At 35.7% G+C, this 25,233-nt stretch overlaps 1 protein-coding gene across 4 annotated transcripts; it reads left to right on the plus strand.

Annotated features, from left to right (window-relative positions):
• The first annotated feature begins 922 nt into the window (after window positions 1–922).
• On the plus strand, window positions 923–25,233 carry LOC100258384 (uncharacterized). 4 transcript variants are annotated; one of them, XM_002272465.4, is made up of 14 exons: window positions 923–1,097; window positions 1,643–2,011; window positions 10,759–10,933; window positions 14,145–14,228; window positions 14,311–14,552; window positions 14,670–14,880; window positions 15,158–15,237; window positions 15,600–15,684; window positions 17,202–17,333; window positions 17,428–17,541; window positions 17,644–17,691; window positions 18,708–18,792; window positions 19,748–19,804; window positions 24,611–25,233. In XM_002272465.4, exons 2-14 carry the CDS (start codon window positions 1,788–1,790, stop codon window positions 24,724–24,726), a joined length of 1,653 nt encoding a protein of 550 aa, XP_002272501.1. In that variant the 5' UTR covers window positions 923–1,097; window positions 1,643–1,787; the 3' UTR covers window positions 24,727–25,233. The 4 variants fall into 4 exon arrangements, with proteins under 4 accessions (XP_002272501.1, XP_019076889.1, XP_019076888.1 ...); XM_019221344.2 differs by lacking the exon at window positions 923–1,097 and adding an exon at window positions 1,162–1,255; XM_019221343.2 differs by lacking the exon at window positions 923–1,097 and adding an exon at window positions 1,267–1,419.

Below are 25,233 nucleotides of genomic sequence, written 5' to 3' on the forward strand. Positions count from 1 at the left end.
TCATAGGAGCTTGTAGAGTGGTCACGGGAAAATTAAAAGCGTTTCCTAAAATTTGGAAGTGTTTTTTATAAAAATAAACCGTTCCAAAAATATGTAATGGAAAATCACTGGTGTGTAACTCTTCCAAAAATCATTATTTAAGAATATTTCAAACTAGAAAAATTATAATTGAAATGATTTTTAAACAGGTTTTAAATGTCTTGTAAAAATTAAAATTTAGTTAGAGAAAATGAAAAAAAAAAAGAGTGCTTAAACTATTCTTGTGCGTTGGTGCGTCTACAACCCAAAAATGGACCAGGGGTGGTCCCATAATGCCCATGTTGTAAGGAAGCCCCAAAAGTCCAATTCAACTCTAGTAGCCTGTACTGGCCTCTTACTGCTTTCATACTCAATTTCCCATGGGTGTTTTGGCTAATCGGTTAGGCCTAGGTTGGTCATTCCAACTCAACAATGGTATATAGATGTAACGTACAACTATCATTTCAAAAATTCATTTAAAACATCTTTATATCATACTGAATTTGAAATAAATTTTCTAAATTTGTGATTCCTCTGTGGTGCGCATGACGCACAGGGGGCAACTTAGCATATCAACGGCCACTTTTCCATACCAGCGCGGAATGTTCTGACATTATTTTTTCACCAGATCCAATGCACCCCTGTGGCATAAAAATAATTGATATTAATTATTATTTATTTTTATCATTAAAATAATTTATATTAAAAAAGAAATAATTATAAATTTTAATAATTTTTGTAGTTATTTAGATAATTTTATTAAAAGAAATTATTTTTAATTAAAAAGTAAATTTAAAAAAAAAAATTATTTATGTTATAATTTATAAATATTATACTATATTTAAAAAAAGTTAATTTAGAAAAAAAGAAAAAAGAGGTAGAAAGCGGAAAACGTGTATGAAATCGAACGTACACGTTAGAAAACAAATGAGAGAATCATGCGGACAACGAGGAAAGCAGGTCTCCGTCCCGATATTTTCTGGGCATCCAAACACCGATAATGCCGGACTGAATCCTCTTTCTCTCTCTAGGGTTCACGGATCGTCTTATTCTCTTTCTCTCTCCGACACTACCACGCGGTAATCCGATTTCTTAGCCTTCATTTTCTAACTTTTTTTTTTAACCCAAAGCTTGCTTGCCGACTCTCATTTTCTCTTTCTTTTTTCACTTTCCTGATGTTGACTCTCATTTCTGTACCGGTCTTAGATTCTTGATTTATGTGGAATTCGTAATTCAGGTTTTTATTTGTATTCATGTTTTATTTTAATTGTTTGTTAGTGTTTGATTGTGTTCCTTGTAATGTAGTGCGTGTTCTGTGGATTTTAGCGATTTTCTTGTTGCTGATTTTGTTTTCTTGGAAAATTTGGGAGAGAGATGTGATATTGGAAGAGGTTGGACAAGGTTTAACTCAGTGAATTGTTATATTGTTTTCGTTTACCGTTTTCCTTTTCCTCCAGTTTCTCCTGAAACAAACGAGATATTAATTTTGATTTTTGCGTACCTTAGGAAATATAATTTCTGGCAATGTGGGGTCTGGCAGTATGTCCTTGAATAGTAAATTATTGTTTTTCTTCCTTTTTCTTTCTTCTCTCTCTCTCTCTTTTTAATTCTGTGATATATCCAGGTTGGATGCAGGCTTTGTGAATTTGAAAATTTCCGTCGCCCAAGGTCGAATATTTTTGCAAGTTTGGCTTGCAATTGAGAGGTTGTTGTGTTTTTGAGGAATGGTTGTTAGATGTTCTGAAATCAGCTGAGGTGGAGCGGAAGGAATGGATTCTGCAAGGAGTTGGTTTCAGAAGTTTCAACCGCGGGAGCGAGTGAGGCCTTCAGCTAGGAAGAAGGAAGGCACAGGTGCTGAAAAAGAAGAGACAGGTCCTACAGCAGGAGATGAAACACCTTCAAATGTCACAAAGCAGAAAGTTGCAGCTGCAAAGCAGTATATTGAGAACCATTACAAGGAGCAAATGAAGAGTCTTCAGGAGAGGAGGGAACGGTATGACAATACTCTTAAAGATAAATTTGAAATTTTAGGCACATAATATCTGTCCCTGAGTTAGCTTACACTTCTATAGAATACACGAACTACAGGGGATTGGTCAGTCTGACACTTAGTAAGTTCTGTTTCTTGTCCAATAACCAATCATTACCTCTTATGTTTACACTATGCCAATTGATCCTATAATTATGCGTACTGCCAATGCTCTTATATGAATCTAGTCAATCCACTTAATGCCAGTATGCCCTATCATTCTTTATCCATAATTTGATGAAGTGAAGCCCTGTTGTAACTCATCACCAGTTGAAGTTGAATCAGTTTTCTTCTTAATATCAACTTCTACTGCTTTGGAGATAAAGTTAATAATTACTTTTTGCATGACAAGGTATTGTAGAAAATCTGGGAGAAGATCCAGATAAGTTAAATTCCTACTATCCACATATATAAGTTTTGGTAATTGCCTTCCATAAGCATATCATGTGCATCATTTCTGTATTTATTAATGAAAACCTTATGAAAGAAACAGCATATTTTTCCTTTTGATCTCTAAAGTGTAGCTTTTTGGATGACAAATCCTGGTGGCTATCATACCTTTTCAGTTTCTTTTTAATGAGATCAATGATGATATTTTTTCTGAAAAGAAATGTGGCAGATTGTTGTTGACAGTAATACTGATATTATGATAATAAATACAATCTATCTTGTTAGAGCTTAGGAAGTTCTATAACATGTCTAACATTTTTTGATTGGTAAAGAAAAGGCCACCCCTGTAAGATGTTGGATCTATCTTAGTATGGATAGTGAAAATAATGCAAATACACTTAGGACCCTTTCAGACTTGTTAACAGTTGCCCTGTTGGCATTTTTGGGATTTTTTTATGTGAGACTGATACTTCTCAATGGGCAGCTCTAATTGACTCATCTACTTATGAAATCCAAATAGAAAAAGAAAACCATAAGATTGTATTTGATTCAAAATCATACTCTTTAAGGAGGCACACCCTTTTTCATGATCTAAAATAGTACCAAAATATGTAAAACATTTATTCAAGAAACTGGCGTATCAATCATTCAAGGATAAGCAAATTCCTTAATATACCTAAGTCCAATTATGTCAGCATGGTTCTTTCTTTCTTTCTTTATTTATTTTTATTATTTTTATTTATTTATTTATTTATTTTAAATTTTGATGCTGTCATTGATGTATTATTAAATTTTTTGTTTTGTCTGTGGAAACAATAATTAGAACAAAATACTGTGTACCATCAAAGGAATGGCTCTTCAGGTTCTCAACTGGGGAAGATGTCTCCTTTCATTAGCACAAGGTCCCAACTTTTTGAAGAAGCAATAATGATTTTAACCAAATCAGTATCTGTTGTCCTATTTGCATGCCTATAATCATATTTTTTGTTTAGATATCAAAATTCCATCCCTTAATGGTTATATTTTCTCAAAACGTTGCCTCTGAAAATATATTTTCTCAAAATATTATATTACCTTGTGTCCCATGGATTTATGACAGATGAACATGCTCTGTTAGTTTCCTCATTCATGTCCATTTATTTGCAATACACCTAGAAATCCCCTTGACTCACTTATCTTTTACTAGTGATTTGGTAGATTGAACTCAATAAACTCGTTCTGGTCTTTGTTCACAGGTTAGGGAATCAAAATGGGACTAGTGTGAAAGGCATGTTTAGTTGAATCAATAAAAATAGAAATTGAACTTTGAAAATGTAGAACTGATGATGGGAAATAGGTTTTGAAATATTTATCAACTAAAGAACTTCCAAGAGATTTAGAAGCAAATAAATATGTTGAATTTATCACTTATAAATCCTTTTAGTGGAGAACATAAAACATAGCATGAAAAAGAAGATATTGATTTACTCTTTTTTTTTTTTTTTTCTTCCAGTCAGCATTAAATTTCACTTTCCCTTACTACTTCACTCCCCCCCACTCTCACCCACCCCAAAAATTGGAAAAAAAAGAAAAGGAAGAAAAGGCTTTGTGATACAAAGGCGTGTTTATATCCTAAGCTATGGGACCCAGAAGAGGAGTCTGTTACAGTTTTAGTGCAGTCATCACAATTACTAATCAAGATGGGGGTAATATTGACCAGTCCCATTGATTGGAATCCAAATAAATAACAGTTTTAAGGATGCACCAAGTTTCTAAAATGTTATATAATTTTTTTTCATAGAAAGTCATCCATATACATTTTTTTTTTGGATAAGTAAAGGATAAAAATTGTATTAAAAAAGCAGCCAAAACAGCGGCTTAAAGATTACAAAGAAGAAAACACCCCCCACTTCCCCAGCTGGATGCCAAGAACGGAGGTGCAGCCCAAACCCTACCCTCAATAGGTTCCCACCCAATCAATAAAATCAACTAAAGTCAAAGGACCATCTTTTATAAATAGTTTCGTCTCCAACCAAAGGAAATATACAAAAGAATTCTTAAGTCTTTGGATTGACAGCTCTTCTTCCTCAAAAGCAACTTTGTTCCTTGCCTTCCAAACCGTTCAAAAAAAAAGACAATGGGCTTGCTCTCCAAACTCCCTTCCTCTTTTCTCCCACAAAAGACCCGTCCCAACCTAAAAGCGTCGCCTTAACTGTGGTTGGCAGCACCCACTGCACCCCAAAAAGAGAGAAAAGCAACGCCCAAAGAATCCTTGCCTTGACGCAAAGGAGAAGAATGTGATCTATTGATTCTTCATGCCTTTGACAAAGGTAGCATCTGTTTGCTAGAGGCCATCCTCTCTTTTGAAGTTGGTCCAAGGTAAGAGCCTTTTCCCACATTGCTTCCCACCCAAAAAAACTCATTCTAGGCTGCATGTAAACTTTCCAAATGGCCGACGAAGGAAAAGAGACTGAAGAGCCTAAGACTAATGATTTGTAAAGAGACTTAACAGAAAACTTCCCACATTTAGTCTCGCTCCAAAGCACCCTATCTTCCACTACCTATTGAACTCTCTTCCCATTAAGACCCAAAAAAAACCTGCACACCTCATCCATCTCCCAATCATTAAACGGTATAGAGAAGTGCGGGCTCCAATTCCCCCCACCCTCAGTGGAACACCACACATCTTTGACCCAAGCATCCTTGAATACAACTAAAGCAAATAAAGTGGGAAAAGATACACAAAGAGGTTCATCCCCACACCATCTATCTTTCTAGAATTTCACCCTTTGCCCATTCCCCACCACAAAAAAGAGCCTATTGCTTACAACAAACCACTCCTTCCTAAAAGCTTTCCATAACCCCACACCATACCCACCCTTCACTTCCTTAGAACACCAACCCCTTTGCTCCTCACCATACTTTCCCTTAATTACTTGATTCCAAAAAACCCCTCTCTCATTAGCAAATCTCCAACTCCATTTACACAAAAGAGCCTTATTGAGGGTAGAAAGGCACTTTACCCCCAATCCCCCTTTGCTTTTATCTAAGCAAACCAAACCCCACTGAACAAGATGAGGTTTCCATTCAAGGGCCCCGTCTTCCCACAAAAAACCCTCTGAATCTACTCTATCCTCAATCTGACCTTTCTAGGCAAAGAAAGCACAAACATGAAATAAATGGGCATACTCGCCAAAGTGCTTCGAATCAAGGTGATCTTCCCTCTTTTGGAGATGTATTGGCTCCTCCATCTAGCCAATTTCTTCCGCATTCTCTCCTCCACTCCATCCCAGACAACCACGGATCTATGAGGCACACTTAATGGCAAACACAAGTGAGTGGAAGAAAGACTTCCAACCTTACACCCAAGATCTGCAGCCAAAGCTTCCGCGTTTTCCACACTACCCACCAGGATTGACTCACTTTTGTCCAGATTAATTCTTAACCCCATCATGACCTCAAACCATAATAAAATCCAACTTAAATACATCAACTGATCCATAGAAGCCCCATAGAAAACCAAAGTATCATCAACGAATATAAGTGGGACACCTGAACCCCCTCACCACCTCTACCCCTCGCCTTGCAAGCTAACAAAAAACCCCCATTTACTGCACTCCTTAGGAGACAACTAAGAGCCTCCATAATCATCACAAATAGGTATGGAGAGAGGAGATCCCCCTGCCTTAAACCCCTAGAAGTTTGGAAGAAACCTGAAAGAGACCCATTAACCAGAACAGAAAAGCTGGTTGTGGAATAACACCACTGCATCCATCGAATCCATTTCTCCTAAAAACCCATCATACTCATGACTGAAAACAAGAAGGACCGGTCCACATGATCATACGCCTTTTCTATATCCAGTTTACACATCACTGCCCCTTCATTGCTCTTCAATATCGAATCTGTAACTTCATTAGCAACAAGGACAACATCCACTATTTGTCTTCCTTCCATAAAAACATTTTGAGCCTTAAAAACCACCTTACCCACCACCAACTTTAGCTTATTGGCTAGAACTTATACAGCCTTTCCACCAAACCAATAGGCTTGAAGTCCCTTAAGTCTTTTGTTCCTCCTTTTTTTGGGATCAAAACAAGAAAAGTTGCATTTAGACTTTTAACAAACCGGCCATGGTCATGAAACTCTCTAAAAACTCCATGACCTTCTTCTTCACAAAATTCCAAGAAAATTGCCAAAAAGCCATAGGAAAACCATCAGGCCTAGGCGTTTGTCCCCACAAAAGCCCTTAAGAGCTTCCAACACCTCCTGCTCCGAAAACGACTTCTCCAGTCTAGCTGTTTCCACATCCTCCAACCTCTCAAAGGACATCCCACTTATGTTGGGTTTCCGTCCTCCTGCAGCAGACAACAACAACTTAAACTCATTCACCACCCCACCTCTAACCTCATTCTCCTCTGTTAACCAAGAACCAATTATTTTAACCAAGAAACTAGTGTTCCCATCCCCCTCTCTCAACCAAACTTCCTTTGATTTTTGTCTCCGCGAAATTTTTCCAGAAGAACCCATTTTTTAAAATCCTCATTTGCTCCTCTCCTTGCTTCCAATTCATGAATAGTAAGAGGCCATGTTAACTCTATTTTGTCCTAGAAGTCCACCTGATTCAAAGCCAAAGCCTTATTGACTTCCACTTTACCGAAAACCATCCTATTCCAGTCTATCAATAACGACTTCAGAGCTTTCAGCTTAGCTGCCAACACATAGCTAGCAGACTCACTAAAACTGAGACCTTTCCACCAAGCCTACACCTTATCCTTGAAGCCCTTCTCCTTCAACCACGTATTTTTAAATCTAAACGGCATAGGGCCTCTCCTCACTCATTCCCCATCTAGAAGAATTGGAAAATGATCCGAAACCGACTTAGGAAGGACATATTGCACAGCCCCTGTAAAGTTACCTTCCCACTCATTCAAGACCAAAAACTAATCAAGCCTAGAGTGAGACTGATTATTCAAACCACCCTTCCAAGTAAAAGGGCCTCCCTGTAAAGGCAGGTCCCTCAACTCCAAATCCTCGATAATCTCTAAGAATCTTCTCATTGAATAGGTTAGTCTGCCTCCTTTATTGCTTTCCACAGGGAACCTAACCACATTAAAATCACCTGGCATGCACCAAGGGCCACCCCATAACCCTTTTATTGCATTTATCTCATCCCAAAAATCTTCCCTCTCTTTCTTCAACGTAGGACCATAGACTTTAGTGAAGATCCAACAAAAATCATCCTCACAGCTTTTAAACCAGCAAGACATAAAGAAAGTCCCCACTTCCGCCTCCAATAATTGTAACACCCTATTATCCCAGAACACCAACACTTCATCAGAGGCTCCTCTCGAGTTGATGGCCCCCCAATCTAAACATCTTCCCACGCCAAGGCTCCTTACTATCCTCTTTGACATCTCCTGCATCTTAGTCTCCTGCAAGCACACCAAATCCACTTTTTGGTCTTTAATCATTGCCTTGGTCACCTTTCTTTTCTCTCAATCATTAGCCCCTCTTACGTTCCACGATGATATTCTTAACTTCATTACATAAACAAAAAAAAAACCTTGCTCACCTCTTAGCACCAGCAAAACACCAACTTCAATTAGCAAGCTGAAGAACCCTTGTATTCCTCCCAGTACCACTGTAATTCATCGAGCACTCAAGTTTTTTCAATTCCCTCTTTGATCTAGAAACCTTTTGGATTTTCCTTCTTTTTCCGACCGAATCGCCCTTGAGATTTTTCCTCTCTTTCATTCTTCTCAAAAGCAACAAAATTTCCCCCTCAAACCCCTCAGTAGGCATACCCAGACAATGATAGAGATTCACAAAACTACCGTTCATCCAAGAACCCAAAACACTCCCTTCTTCCTCTTCCAAAACTCTTTCCACGTCTTTTGTTGGCAATACTCTCCCCTCATACTCCTTGGCCCCCTCTTCCAGACGATCGAAACTACTCTCTAACTTCCATCTGCCTAGATTACCCTCAACGGGTCAACAGACCCCTCTCCGTTCACATAAGATGGCCCCTCGAGCGCCACAAGGTCCCAATCAGCAACCACCACCTCTTTTTCACCCCCCCCCCCCCCCAAGCACAAAAAGAAGAAGAAGGCTAGGAAAAGAACAAGTCTCGGAATGGGAGTACCTGGAAGCTTCCTCCAATAGGGACTCATCTGCTCCAGACTTCCCTCTCGCTTCAACCAACGGCGCAACACCAAGAACATATACATTGAGCTGAACATTAGAATATTGGCAATTAGTTCTCACATTTGGTGATCTATAACACTCCAATATCATGTAGCTTAGGTCACTAACCATTAATGGTGATGCAACTCAATTTATAAGATCTTACAAATGGTTTTTTGATCATATTATTGCACTTTAGGTATTAAGATGGATTAATATATGCACTTAATTTGCACCATATTTGCTTGTCTGATTTTTTTATTTACACTTTCTCTAGGACAATTAAATCCACTAATCCAAGTTTAGATTCTAATTTTTGTGTCAAATACAATTGTATTTGAAATCAAAATGATTTTTAGCTTTTTAAATGGAAAAGGCTCTTTGCAATGTTAAAAATTTTAAATGGATTTTGAGGCTAATACTTTTAAAATATGAAAAGAAGTGAACTTAAATTTGTATTCTTGTCTCCCTCCCACCTTTTCTCCTTTGTCTACATAGTTAACTCAATTTTAGTGATCATTTTACACCCTTCTATTGAGTGGATACCCACTAGCCCTGCTTTGCAGGATAAGGAAAACCACAGGTACTTGATTCGTTCATTTTTTTAATTTATTTTTATTTTTAGAGATACTTGATTTGTTCATGAGGAACTCGTATGAAATTAATTTCAGTTCTTGAACTTGGGACCTCCCATTCCTGAGTAGGAGCACCTCTCATTTGAGCTGCCTCTGGGAGGCTCATTCTGCACTTTTTTATGTTCTTTAATATGATAAATGAAAAATAAATGTCAAAGCATGGTTGTACAAGCCTATACAGACATGTGGTGCATGTTTTCTAATATACTGGCTTCTGTGCAAATCCAATGCTGAATCTCATAATCTTCACATGTCGATATTATTTAGTCCAAGATTTTAATTTGAACACTAGCTTCAGTGGTTTTTCAAAATACTCCAGTATTATATGGAATAACACACTGTTAGGCAGTCCAAAATCATTTGACTAAGACATAATGTGAGTTTTTCTTTTTTTTCCCTTCTTTAACATGATTTCTCAAATCCTCCTCAAGCATGTAAGAAGTATGCTTAAAATGATTTTGTTGCTCTAAATTAGGGTTCTTAGTGTTTGATAGCCTAAAACCATTTTAGAAATTTAGAAGTGGTTAGTATTATTTCCAAGCGGCTTTTCTAAGTTACCTTTTCAATTCTTTTTCCATTTTTTTTTCTGTTTCTTCTTTTCCTAATGAATCATTATCTAGTGACAATAGGAAATTCAATCTCTATCTGTTCCTTGTGTCAATTGTTTGTTTTTTCCAATAGTAGGTAGGAGTTTGGGTGAGAACATGCTTTCTGTAGGAAATTGTACATGTAATGTTGGAGTGACTTCAATTCATTATCCTTGTTATCTCTCGTTTAGTATTTGATTGAAGTTTTCATCTTATTTTATGGTAGAAGACTTTTCTCTTGACATCTGAGTCTTTAATGCTCCCTAAAAGAATGATCGAATCTATTTTCTTCCTGGTATTTTAAATTTTGCTAAAAAAATTTCCTGTTGTGCTAATTATTCTATTTCTTCTTGTGATTGAATTTCAATCATGAAGATGCTTCCTTTCTATTTGTATTGCCATTTACCAAATAAGGTGTACTTTTATTGTTTGTGATGTAGAGCACCTCTTGATTTGAGATGTAATTGGTGTATGTTGGAAAAATGAAGATTAATGGGTTGAAGATGTCCTACAGAAAACTTTTAACATTTTTAAACTGGCAATACTCTTTTCCCTGTTTTACTTCATCTTTTAGTGGGTGTGAGGTTAAATTAGTAATAGTTTCAATGTAGTTCTGTCATTATTTTTTTTCACAACTTACTTTTTTGGAGTTGAACTAGGAACCTCTGGATCCACACCATAACCCCCTGCTACCTAAGCATCAGGTGGCCTCAATATAGTTCCAGCATAAGCTTGGAACCGATGGTTTCTTGATGATTCCACTAGTTACCTGGTGATAACATCCATTTGTAGACTATTTATTTCTTGCATAAGTACCTCTAAAAGATCACTTCAATCTAATGTCAGGTCAAGTTATGTCAAGGATATTTGTTTCCTGAAAGTCAAATTTATAGGATTCTATAGAGATAAGATAGGCCATTTTACTTGTAAGCAGGCGAAATATACTGGAAAAGAAGTTGGCTGATGCTGACGTCTCCGAGGAAGATCAGAATAACCTGCTAAAACACTTGGAGAAGAAGGAAACTGAATACATGCGCCTTCAAAGGCATAAGATGGGTGCTGATGATTTTGAATTATTGACGATGATCGGGAAGGGAGCATTTGGAGAGGTATACATTTATGTGAAATTATACTGGTCTCTTTTTCCAAATTTCTTAATTCTTAATTCTTTTCCATTTGGTTTCAAGCTTCATAATCATGCTTCTAGCTGTCAAATTTTTTGACTGGAGAAGTGTAGCGTTTAAAATTTCTGACTGAAAACATCATTCTTTATCCACTGGATCATTCACTGAGATTAAAAAGGGGGAAAATTACTTTAAAATAGTAATTTGCCCTCAGTATAGGAGCATCTATGATATGTACAGTATGACATCAAATGTTCCAAGTTGCAGCCACTATGGGTATATATGCCTCTGCCTGTGTAACATGTCCTTACACTATGAATCTTTCCATGTAGATGTCCTATACATACCCATACTTAATAGAATGAATATTTATCATTGCTAGTTCTTTCAGTTTATGAGTCTTCGTATACTGCACCCATTGAACAAAAATTTAGTACTTCTAATTTGAATGCGATTGGCTGGTATGGCCTTGAGTTATGTCAGGCTCTATGATAAAGAAAACGCATGAGTCAGTGACATGGAGTATTTTTCCTGTATTAGGAAAGTGAGATTAGGCTGGGCAGATATAAAAGGAATTGGTTCAACATTATTTTGCTAGTAGGGTTGGTAAGTTGATATATCATCAAGGAATACTTCACCTAAACCGCTTTATGTCAATATGCAATAGTGAATGTATGGACCAAATGAAATTTTAATGCATAATAATGAAGAACATGTTGTAACAATAAGTTACACACAGAGGGAAAGCATAAGACATATAGCTCCTTCCATATTAGAAAATGATTTTGACATGGTCACTTCACTTTTTACTTGCATTACATTGGGCAAATATGTTTTCTGTGATGAAGCAGAAAAACCTTTGTGGTAATGATCATGACATACTAGGGAAAAAAAAAAAATCAGTACTCAGGGACTTCTAGTATAAGAAACTCGTACAAATAAAAAGTATAGTTCAAACAAAACCATATGCTAGTTGAAAAATCTAATCTTACATGATTTAGTGCTTATTAATGGAAAGATGAATAGTTCTAACCATCATGAGCATGGTGTGCAGGTTGAATAAATCCAGAAGTTGGGCTCACTGAGCTGAAATCATCAAGCTTATAGGTCTCTGATGTCTGTTTATGAAAAGCAGTCTTTACGTAGCTGATAATATAAAAAGATTAATAAAACAATGTTACAGAATGAGAGATGTAATCTAATGAAATCCATGAGGATGCAACCCATCTCTTGTATTTGAGATACTTTCACTAACAAAAATTGTTCTTTGAAATTTCCAGGTGGCTAGAAAGTGAAATGTAGATTTTTTAAAATTGTAGTTAATATGTATAGATTTCTTTGATGTTCATGCTATCTATTTGAATTTGTGTGTTGTGCCTATGTTACATGAGTTTGGATATGGACATGGGTGCGGCTGTCCATCTAGGTGTCTATCCTCAACATCTCAAATTTTAGGATATGGGGATCTAAATGGTACTTGGGGTTGTGGTGTAATGATAATAAAAAAAATTAAAAGCTGATTAGAACAGGAAACAAGATTTTTTTTTTTCTAAAATATCTTTCTTTTTCCTCTTTGATTCTTACTTTTTTAAAAAATAAAAATAAAATAGTCATGTCAAAAGCAAAATAGGTGTATTCGACAAGGATATCACATACACACCTTTGTCATGTTGTGTCAATATGGGTATGTTGAGCGGAATTGAAGGGACCAAGTATTGCATACTTGTGCATCTCTTTCTCTCTCTCAACATTTTTATTGATACCAACCAGAAATATCTTGGTTGGGAAACCACTTATTGAATATTGAACTAGATCTCCATAGGAGAAGAGAAACAAAGAAGGTTGCCATGACAACTTGGGTGTGTGTGCGTTTAGGGGTATGGAGGGAAAAAGGTTTTTTATACATTTATGCAATAGTATGAAAGAAATTTATTACAATAACATACTTCTGTTATAAAGATTCTCAAATATAGCTATGAGAGGCAAACATAGTTGGTGTTCTTGTGGTGTTAGGGAAGGGTTTGGGGTAGGGTTGTGGAAAGCAATAAGGAGAGGTGGGAAGACTTTAAAAGTAGAATCTTTTACATTGTGAAGGATGGAAGGAGAGAAATTCTGGAAAGGTATATGTTTTGGTGAATCATCTCTAAGTGTCTTCTTTCCTTTGCTATTTGCAATAGCTACCTCAAAGGGTGCTTGGGTTACAGATCTGTGGGAAGAGTTTGGTGAGGGACAGCATTGGAGATCCTGTTTCTTAAGATAGTTTCTTCAATGGGAGCTGAAAAATGTTGATGCATTTCTAATAAGGCTTTAAGAGAGATGAGTGAAGAAGGATGGGAAGGATGTACTGTTTCAGTTGGAGTTGAAGAATGGAAATTCTCAGTCAAAGCCACTTTATTCTTATTTGAAGTTCGAAAGACTGGACACTTTTCTTGTGAAAGTAGTTCAAAACTCATGTATACCAATGGAGTGGAATCCTTGCTCGTCAAGGAGCCCGGGGGAAGATTTTGACTTTGGACTAGTTCAAAAAAAAGAAAAAAAAAAAGAAAAGAAAAAGAGGATGGGAATTGGAAAATGTAGAGTAGGTGTTTCCTTCTTTAGTAAGATAGACTTGATTAACTTGGCATGGGACTTTTGTAGGGAATAAACATAGGAAGGCCTAGAGAGCTGCTCCTTTATGCGTATTCTCAACCATTTGAAAGGAGAGGTGTCCTAGATTGCTTGATAATTTTGAACAATTGGATCCGGCTCTCAAAATATCCTTATGATGTTTTCTTTTATTTAGTCTAGAAAGTTCATAAATGGAGCTTCGGTGTCTTTGTTATATCTTGTTGATTGGTTGGGTACTAGTTAATAGGACAGAGTTGTTTTTTGTTTCTCTTCTATTTCTTTGCCTTTTGGCACCCTTTGTATCTGACTGTGTACTTTGGCATGCCCCTTTTGGTAGATGTTGATAATATTTTTTGCTTGTTTATTATCAAAACACTTGCACGCACACACACACATATATAGTAGTGGTTTTTGAAGTGTCCGAAGTTGTAATTTATTTCAACAAAACTCGAAAAAGGTTAAATTTTGAATGTTTAGGAACAGGCATGAATCTTTTTCTTTCATTCAGCTCTATCTTGAATTTGATCCTGTGCTGTATCCTTGCCTATCATTTGCTCATTATTAGTACATTGTTTTATTTGTGGTGCAGGTAAGAGTCTGTAGAGAGAAGACAACGGGTAATGTGTATGCAATGAAAAAGCTTAAGAAGTCAGAGATGCTTCGACGAGGCCAGGTATTACATCTTTCTGGTCTGCCAGATGTTTGGTGATTTTGCCCAATATGTTTGTTGCCAGTTGACACTTAAATGATTTTAGGTGGAGCATGTTAAAGCTGAAAGGAATCTGCTTGCAGAGGTGGACAGCAATTGCATTGTTAAACTTTACTGTTCTTTCCAAGATGATGAGTTTCTTTATCTTATTATGGAGTACCTACCTGGAGGAGATATGATGACTTTACTCATGAGAAAGGATACCTTGACTGAAGATGAGGCTAGATTTTATGTTGGAGAAACAGTTTTGGCTATTGAATCTATTCACAAACATAATTACATTCATAGGTTTGTAGGGGACCTTTATTCTTTTTGGCTATATGTAACTTGGCATGATTCTAGAGGTCGTTTCTTATTGATACACCAAAATGATTAATTTTTTCTATCCCAAATTGCATGTTGCAGAGATATTAAACCCGATAACTTGCTACTTGATAAATATGGTCACTTAAGACTATCAGATTTTGGACTATGTAAGCCATTGGACTGCAGTACTCTTGAGGAGGATTTTACAATTGTTAACAGTCCTAATGGGGGTCATCAGGGTGATCCTGCAGCACCGAAGCGCACCCAACAAGAGCAACAACAGCATTGGCAGAAGAACAGGAGGATGCTTGTAAGCCATATATAATTTTTGATAGTTTTCTTTTATTCTTTACTATGTGATGCCAACTAAGAAAATATCATCTTCTGTAAGGCATGTTTTCCCTTGGCTGGCATTTTGAAGGATTTCTTGTTGTGGACTGTGCTGACTGTACATTAGGTCATTCATTGAATGAAGCAATAAACCCTGCATCATTTGTCTCAGAAAAATTTAGAAAAAAGAGGGCCTTTTTCCTCTCAATGCCTGGGGACTTTATTTTTTTCTGTAATGTTCATATTCGAACTTGCAGGCTTATTCTACTGTTGGGACACCAGACTATATCGCTCCAGAAGTTTTATTGAAGAAAGGTTATGGGATGGAATGTGATTGGTAAGTGGTTTACACAATGGGAACTGATTGGTCATTTGGATATCCCATGGAATTTGAAATTGTTCCGATGTTTTTCCTTTACATAGCATTTGAAATGATTTCATTTTGTTTCTAATAGGATTTGAAATGTATTTAATTACTTACACGTGGGTCATTTTCAGGTTTCTATAAAATAATTTTTTTTAATGTTTTACCATCTTTTATTACAATTGCACCATATCTTAGATTGATTCATTAGACGAAGACAGACTTGTTCACTTTGAGATCCTTGGAACTAAAACAGAGTGATTTAAATTATTATGGAAAGTCAGAACACTCCTTAATTTTTTCCAGACCAAATTATGATTCTTTTATTTCCACAGGTGGTCACTTGGTGCTATCATGTATGAAATGCTTGTGGGGTATCCACCTTTTTATTCTGATGATCCCATGTCAACATGTAGGAAGGTAAACTTGGGAATACAACTCATTCAGATTTTAGTAATTTCTCTGTATTATAAGTTCCAAGTTCTTGGGTTGTGAATTATCATTTTACCCTACTCTGTAATTATTGCAATAATTAGTTCCTTTGACTTTTCCCTTCAATTCGTGCATGTTCTTATTTAGTTTGGAAATTTCTGTGAAGCTCTTATGATTCATCATTTCCATCATATGTTTTGATTTTGTGTTAATTTTGAATTGGTTGCCAGGTTTTCCATTTTATTCTTGAACTTCCTTATAATGTCAATAGTTGAGGGGTGGATGTAGCCAAGTGGATTCTGGATCCATGTTCTGGGTTCAATTTGCATTGTTCACCTGTAACTACACTCAAAGAACTGTTGTTGATTGTTGTGATTATCACAGTTTGGAAAGGAATGTGAGAGTAAAATAGAGAAGCTAAATTTTCAGCCAAACCTTTTTTATATGTTTTGCATTGGGAAGTGCCTTAGTTTGTATGCAATACTGTTGCCATGTTTCTACGAGCATTCTTTGTGTAGTCTGTAGAGGGCCTTCAACAAACTGGACAAGCTTGTTTCATGGCCAGTTATTTGTGAGCTGAGTCTAAGCTTAATATGATGTTTGTAAGGCATGGCCATGCATCAAGATGAAGTTTGTTCAATATAATGGCCATATCCTACCTAAGACCCTTGAAGCTTGGCTCAAGTGGCAGGGGGCTGGGGTGGGGATATTGAAGCTTTGTGTTCAATTCTGTTTGACAGAGGAAAAAAAAATGAGAAAAAAATCCATATCCTAGCTAAAGTGATTGCATAAAAAGACCCTAGTTAGGGTGGGTTCAGCTGGTTGGATATCAACTATGTTCTTTAGTTTTCATTGTGTAAGTATATGTGTTGTTAAATAGATTCCTCAATTTTGAATCTGTTCATGTTTCATTTTTGTTGAGCTTGACTTTGGTTTTTAATGTCCCTTTCACACAAGGACTGAATTGAGGTGGCTGAGGCTGGTCTCTAATTTGTAATGAGTTTGAGTTCATTGCAATACTAATAAGCCTGAATGAGTTTGACAAAACTCGCCTCATAAACAACTCAATTACATTTTAAACAGTTAATCCTGTATTTTCTATGGGTTTGGCTTCAAGGTATGTTGATTGTTATTTGAGACTTTTGGAGCATCATTGTGGGGTTTGACCTAATGGGATAGGTTGAAAGCAGCTACCTTATTTAGGTACTGAAATTAGCTGAGTTCTTAATTCTATTTGTCTTCTTTTAAGAATCTTTTTGAGCCATAATTTATTTCTAATGTTAGTCCAGCTGAAGCTTGGTGCATTTATGTGATTGCCTTTACATATCTTCTTGCTCTGAGCTCTATTTTATGTTTGTTCCTGGTAAATGGCACTGTTGCACTCTTTATAAACCAGGTAGTTTATGCCACACATGCATCCTTATATTTTTCTGCAATCTTCTCATCCCAAAAGATGGGTTTCATTCTCAAATAAGAGTGTCAGCTCTGCTTCTGGTTTTCTGCAGATTGTAAATTGGAGAACTCATTTAAAGTTTCCTGAAGAAGCAAGTCTATCTTCCGAAGCAAAAGATCTTATCAGTAAACTTTTGTGTAATGTAAGCCAGAGGCTGGGATCTAAAGGCGCAGATGAAATAAAGGTATTGTATGGTGTGTCCTAGTCTAAATTATTGGATTTCATTAAAAGTAGGTTGCAAATAAAAGGGATTATCTGGTTGCTTCTTCCATTTTCAGGTACACCCATGGTTTGAAGGTACTGAATGGGATAGACTATATCTTATGGAAGCTGCATTTATTCCCGAGGTCAGAGATGAATTAGATACTCAGAATTTTGAAAAGTTCGAAGAGGTATTGATATGCTCTATTCTTTTGCTGATCTTGTGCCACAACTTGTTTGGAGTTTTTTCATGTTGCTTATCTACTTTTTGAGCCTATTTTATGGGTTTGCAGTCTGAGAGCCTAGGTCAATCATCATCAAAAAGTGGTCCTTGGAGAAAGGTAAGCTTAATAATTGCAACTGCAGAGTTTTCATTTTATGAGTTTCCTGTTCTGCTTTAGCTGTCATGGCCTTTTACACGTAGTGTCAGAATATCTATTTCATTTAATTTTATGTAGCTGCAATTTTCTCTTTGCAACATAATCGTTTGGTTCATTTATTTACTGCTGCCAAATTGGCAAAATAGGAGCTTCATTCAAAAGTACAATGAGGAACTTGTCACATGTTTTCCCTTCTTTTTCTCATCTTTTTTCTATCTTGCCAAACTGATTGGTAACTTGACTATTAAAGGCTTTTAAAAGTAAAGGAATCTCTTCAGTGTTTTAGACTTGGAAGTGTGGTTTAAACTTCAAACCACAGGTTCTCTTGAAATAGAAGTCCGCAGGAGGTTAAGACCAGACCATTAAATTCTGATACAAAGATGTAAGCTGCAGCTGCAAAAGTGGATTTAATTTAGTGAAACTAAATTGACTTTGGAACCACTCTTGTTTGACTTGAACTCTGTGGAATCTCACACGAAACCATTGAGAATTACTTTGATGAAATTTAAGAAGTTCAAGAATCAAGGTTTTCTCCAAAGTTGTGTACATCAGATACATGTGTCCAAAGATCAAAAGAGTATGATAAATTTTCATTCTCACATGTTTTGACATGAAGTAGAACAATCAAGTTTGAAGCTTTGTTTCATTGTAAGAACAACTATTTCATGCTCTTTGGAGTTTTCTGTTATTTGATTTCAATTATGTGGAATGATGAACATCTAGTTTACCGGAAATTGACTTTTGTTCATATTCTTGAACAAGTACACTTGTGTATGCTAGGCTGCTTCTTATGTGCATCTTTTGTTGTTGATATATGAAGGATCATTTATTTTCTTAGCTATTTATTAATTTGGTAATATAACCGTTTTCTACCTTGAATATGTTAAGAGTCTAAACTTCCATCTGATGCTATTTTTTGTTACTGTTTTTTTCTTCTTTTTCCACATTTTCTCATTTCAGTTCTCTTTATTATGTAGATGCTTTCATCGAAGGACATGAACTTTGTGGGTTATACGTATAAGAACTTTGAAATCATCAATGATTATCAAGTTCCTGGAATGGGTATATATTTGTGCCTTATTTATTTCATCTTTCTGTTAGATAGACTTGGTATAGGTGTGAGTTGTGGGTGTCTGTAAGCATTGTTTGTGCTTTACTGCCATATCTTAGGATGTGGTAGTTCTGACCCGCCATAAACTCATTATTTCAGGTGACAGAAAAGATCAAATGAAGGAAAAAAAAAAAGAAGGGAAAATGAACAAACAAAGCAATAATAAATTGGAAGCATGACAATAGATATTTCTACTGTGATATTGTTTCAACTAAACTTAAAGCTATGCAAGACTGAGTTTTGACCATTTTAAGTGGCTTTACAATGTTGGGTGTTTTTCCCTAAATATGATATTTGTGTAATCTAGCAAGAAAATTTTCCCATAAAAAAAGTACTCAGAATTCAAGTGTTTCTCTATACCCCATAACCTTCTGGTACTCTTATCCATACCCATGGCATAGCATGCTGGGCAATGGCATGGTTGTCATTATGAAGGGTCTGAGTACCATAAATATCTGTCTCTGAATAGTAATTTCATATTAGAGTGGGATGTCTGATATCCATAGAATTGGGTTAGACATGAATGCATGTTCCCTGACACCCTACTTCTATTAAGTACTGTAAATGTTATAACCAAAATATTGCCTAGGTGATAGTGTTAGGTTATTCTCAAGTGGTAAACTAACTTAAACCGGAGTAAAACCAAACTTTTGTGCTTTTGAAAATAAACCTAATAGTGTCAGGCTTAAGTGAAGGGTTTTGACTGAATTTTCTTTTTCCTCATAGGCTTAAAATGGTTAAACAGTTAAAATGACTTAAAAGTAATAAAAAAATTTGAAAAAAATAGATGATTTTCAGTGGTTATTTTTTATACATTCCTGTCTGGTTTCTGCAAATAGGTTAAGTAATTAATTTGCATTTCTTTGGTCTTGTTATGCTAATTTTAGAACCATTCTTCCTTTGCAGCTGAATTGAAGAAAAAAACCAACAAACCGAAGAGAGCATCCATCAAGTCACTTTTTGGTAGGTATATGCACAAATATTGTGAAGTCTTGCCATGTAAGTAAAACAATAGGAAAATATGCGAAACAAAAATTTATTAAAATTAACAATTGTGGGATACAATCTCAATGTTAATATTCTTTACAAAAGAATATTTTCTCTCTGATTCTTTCACTTTGATTACAATCCGAAAGCAGACAACAAACGTGCTTTCTTGATTTTGAAAGTCAATCAAGGGCCTAAAGTGGGCTTATTCTTGAATGACTTTTTGGAAAGACAAAGAACACGTGTGTAGTACTTTTGAGATTTCTTGGACTTGTGGGGAGATTTTGTAAAACCTTTTATTTTCTTTATGAAACCTCCTTTCCCATGTGGAGTCATTTTGCTGATTGATCCAAAGTCCCCTTAATTGAAGGAAGTCACCATTATTTATAGGTGAAATTAAGGAATTAAATTTGGAATCCCTAAGATTTAGTTGCTTAATTCAAGGAGTTTGGTTCCTTGATTTTGATAACTTGTCTCATTCATTAAGAAAATTTGCCAACAAGAGAATATTTATTTTTAATTCTCTTTTGACTTCAATTGGAATATTTGTTTCCTTTAGAAATTTGTGAACAAGAGATTTTTTTTTTTTTTAATTCTCTTTTGACTGCACTTGGAAGATTTGATTTTATTTGCAAGATTAAATTTTATAGCCTTCCAAATTTCGCTATATGTCACATTTTGAATATATGTCATGTGTCAAATGTGTGGAGTCCATCACTTGTGGAGTCTAAATTTTGTTGAACTAGAGAGTCCCAATTTTGATAATTAATTTAGTAGTAATTTAATCCACTAAAATTTTGATATCTACAAATGTCCCCACTTCAAGGCGCAACGGTTACATGGCTTGCCATGTGAACAAGGTGGGTCTTGAAGTTAGCCTTCGTTCTTCTTTCATTTGATGGTTTTTTTTTTTTTTTTTGGCGTATACGTAGTTTAAACTCATGCAAGCTAGGAGCATTACGTAGTTTAAGCTTATGATTTTAGAAGCATCACTTGTTTGGATTTTGAATTAAGGGCGATAAATGCATGTTCTTGGAATAAAGTTAACTAAGGATTCGAGATGACTTATTCTTAACCAAATTTCTGAAAATCTTTCTTAAGTATTTTGAAGAACAAAATGTCTTTTGAATTCATTTGAGTCTTGAAGGTGGATGAATGATACTTTTGTATTGTGTTTGATATTCTTCCATGGGCTTATTGAAGAATGTGGCAAGTTTAGACTTGATTTTAATCTAAGGATGGTATTTACGTGTTTTTGGAGCAAAGTTTAATCAATGATCAATAATGACTTGATCTTAAGTAAACTCATCAATAATGTTCTCAAGTGTTTTGAAGAACCCGACTTTGTTTTCTTTCGCTTTGAAGGTGGATGAATGATATTTTTGTATCATATTTGATATTATTCCACAAGCTTGTTGAATAATGTTTTTGATCCTGACTTTTAAAACTTCATTTTTTTAGATTTAGCTTCTAAGTTGCATTTTCCTTTTGAGAATACCTCATGCTAAAGAAAAACACTCACATTTAGGGAAGTTGGAGATTGTAATTTAGAATCTCCAAATTTGACTTATTTAATGCAAAGGATATGTTCCTCGATTTAAAAAGTTTATTAAGAAAGATTTTTTTCCTTTTTACCTTTGGCATAACTTTCATTTTTTTTTTTTTTTTGTTACTACAGTTTAAGCTCTTGTAGGCTAGGAGCAATATGCAATCTAGGCTCATACTTTAAGGAGCATCACTATTCTTCAATTAATTGTTGTATTGGACAATTGAAGTGTATCCATAGGCTTTACCTTGTTTGTTGTTTGAATATTTGCACTAACACCTTGTTCAAATGAACCAGACTCAACTTATGAGTAGTTTTTGTCCAATCTTACTTACTTGAAGGAGAAACCATTTTTTTTTTTTTTTTTTTTCTGTTTTTAGAGCATAATAGAATGTCGAGGTTTGAATACAATTGTAGTAAAATTTAATGTCACACTCTTTTCATCTTCATCAATGATATTTTTGCCCCTAGTAGTCTCATCTTTGAGTTTTTCAATAAACATGTTTTCACTTGCATTTGTTTTTATGACAAGCGTTATGTCATATGCTCGTATAACCAACTCTTTGAAGGTGTCGGGTCGTATCCCTTAAAGGATGTATAGAAGACCTCAATGCACATCTTGTATACACATCTCCACAGTTGACACCTCGGATAATCCATCCTTGCAGTCAAGGCTTAAAGAACACCAACGATTGATGTAGCCAACAATCGACTTGTCTTTCCATTGCTTGGTATTGGTAAGCTCCATCATGCTTATAGTTTATTGGGTGCTATAGAAGCAGTTGATGAATCCGCGCTCCATTTGGTCCTTACAATCAATGCACTTGGGTGCAAGGTCGATATACCAATCAAAGGCATTTCCTCAAAGGGATCAAACAAATTGTTTGACCAAGAGGTCAACCTCTGTACCTGCATTGTTGCAAGTTTCGATGAAATGGGCAACGTGTTGCTTCGGATTTTCCTTTCCATCGAATGATTGAAACTTTAGAGGTTGATAACCCATAGGCATATATGTAGGTTGTCAATCCTCTTGGTGTAACGCTTAGAGTACATGAGTGTACTTTGTGAGGGTTCGCCATATTGCACTCTAATGATGTTAGTTATCATGTCCTAAAGTTGTTGGACAGATAGTGACGCCACCAAGGTAGATTCCGCGGTTTGCATTGACTTAGACGCATGCAGTGCATCACCTAAAGATGCAATCTTTAGAGAGTAAGTCCTTGGCTTGACTCAACCATATTATCCCTGTGCCTTAGCCTTGCTCATGAGGGATGCTATTTGCAGATGTTTCTCCTCAATGGTCTTGGTGAGTTTGGCGATGACATGAGTCATCTCAACTAATTGTTCTTCTATAGATGTAGTGTTTGTTGTCATTACCAACATAGTGACCTCGAAGAGTCAGATTGGTTGGAGGAGTTGTCCTCCTTTGACATTCTAGTTGGTTATCCAGGGTGTGAGTCGGTGTTGGAGTTGGCATCGATGATAGAGGAGAGGACTTATGCCCGGTCCTTTATTGTGGAAGAGCGTTTTTCCCTATCAAGAAGACTTTGACCCTTTGCCCTTAAAAAGACCAATGTGATGACTAGTTGGTAATTATCGTGTGTCCCTCGCTGTTTTCAGCAAATGAGTGTGCTTGCTTTCTAACTTTGTTGAAGGTGTAGTAGTCAATTTCGCTTTGCTATGAATTATAGGGCCCGTAGAGGTACTATATGTAGCTTGAGTAATGACAATCTTGTCATCACCCTTGTATCAATGCACAACTTGAGTCTTTTTAGATATCGTCATGTTAATGGTGATCAATTTCTTAGTGAAAAAAAGAGAGGCAAAGATGTCCCACCGGGTGGGCCAAAAATTTGTACGCACAAATTTCGTGAAGTCCTATAACGTGAGCAAAACAATAGAAAAATATGTGAAACAAAAATTTATTAAAATTAATAATTGTGGGATATAATCTCAGTGTTAATATTCTTTACAAAAGAGTATTTCCTTCTTGTTCTTTCACTTTGCTCATGATCTAAAAATATACAACAAAAGTGTTTTCTTGATTTTGAAAGTCAATCAAGGGCCTAAAGTAGCTTATTCTCGAATGACTTTGTGGAAAGGCGAATAACACATGTGTAGTACTTTTGAGATTTCTTGGATTTATAGGAAAATTTTGTGAAGCTTTTTTTTTCTTCTTTATTAAACCTTTTTTCCCATGTGGAGTCCTTTTGTTGATTGATTCGAAACTCCCTTTATTAAAGGAAGTCACCATTATTTATAGGTGAAATTAGGGAATTAAATTTGGAATCCCTAAGATTTAGTTGTTTAATTTAAGGAATTTGGTTCCTTAATTTTGGTAACTTGTCTCCTTCATTAAGGAAATTTACCAAGAAGAGAATATTTATTTTTAATTATCTTTTGACTTCAATTAAAACATTATTTTCTTTGGAAATTTGTCAATGAGAGCATATTTATTTTTTTAATTCTCTTTTGATTGCAATTGAAAGATTTGATTTTATTTGTAAGACTAAATTTTGTGGCTTTCCAAATTTCATCATGTGTCACCTTTTGAATATGTCACGTGTCAAATGTGTGACCCATCACTTGTCAAGCCCAAATTTTGTTGAACTAGAGAGTCACTGTTTTGATAATCAACTTAGTGGTAATTTAATTGACTAAAATTTTGATGTCTATGATAGGCTTAGACACTTTGCACCATTCCCTTGAACAGATTTCCTTTTTGTGGTAGTTCTTGTCATACTTCTCAATTATTTTCTTGAACGAGTTTGGATGAGTTTGTCTTCTGTAAATTCAGATCTTTGGAAAAAGAATTTGTTTATTGGAGAGGAAGATTAGTAGAGTACATCATCTCTGATGCTTCTAATGTGTGCTTCACCATGTGTTTTCGCTGTTTTTTTTCCATGTATACGTTGAGTTGCATCTCATTTTAGGACACTTACTCTACATGAAAAATTGACCCAAACCTGTAGGCTTTGTTAGTTGTTTACCCTAATTTATTGCTAACTCAAAACTAGTGTGCTGTTGCCAAATTTTTCCAGATGTATTCATTGTAATTGGCCTTTCCCACTTTGCTCCTTTTGTTGCCTAGATGGTTCATGGAAACAAGAAACTTAGAATCCTAGGACATCATGTTTTTCCTTAGCTAACAAAACAGAGAAGAATTACTTCACTTGTTTTAGATATGGTATAATAATTTTAATCTTTCTCTTCTATTTGTGTTCACTTTGTTACAGAGGAAGAATCGGATGGATCTGATACAGTTGCTGATAATCAACCTGTTCAAGGGAGCTTTTTGAACCTCTTGCCTCCCCAACTAGAAGTGTCTCGAGATCAGAATGAATCATCATAAACCCAACTAATTTCTCCATATCATCAGAAGTTGAAGGACCTCCAGCCCACTAGATGAAGCGCATTTGGACTTTTAAGAGTGTGGATTTTGTTCTCAGTTGCCCCTTCTGCAGTTTGCTTTGTTAGTGGCTATTTTTTGGCTGGAACTTGAGGTATGGTTGAAAACTTGAGGTCTGAGGCCTGAAGAAAGTTGCTGGGTTTCAAAGGTACTAATCAACATATAGTCCCGCTTGGAAATCTGTAAGTTTTTCGTCTTTTTTTCTTTTTCAAAAAAAAGAAAAAAGAAAAGAAAAGAAAAGAAAAAAAAAACCCCGAAAAAATGAGTAAATACTAATTCATTTAATATTGATTTGTAACTTATTAATCGCTTTCTCTCAATTGTCATGTGTAATTGTGTTTTTTAACCTGATTAATGACAGCAAAACAATATGCTCAGAACCAGATGTTTGATATTCAGTTGTCTATTTTCCCATGATGCTACAGTTAGTAAAAGTAGAAATCTAGCACA

This window comes from Vitis vinifera, chromosome 7, assembly GCF_030704535.1.
Source record: "Vitis vinifera cultivar Pinot Noir 40024 chromosome 7, ASM3070453v1".
Classification (NCBI taxonomy): Eukaryota; Viridiplantae; Streptophyta; class Magnoliopsida; order Vitales; family Vitaceae; genus Vitis; species Vitis vinifera.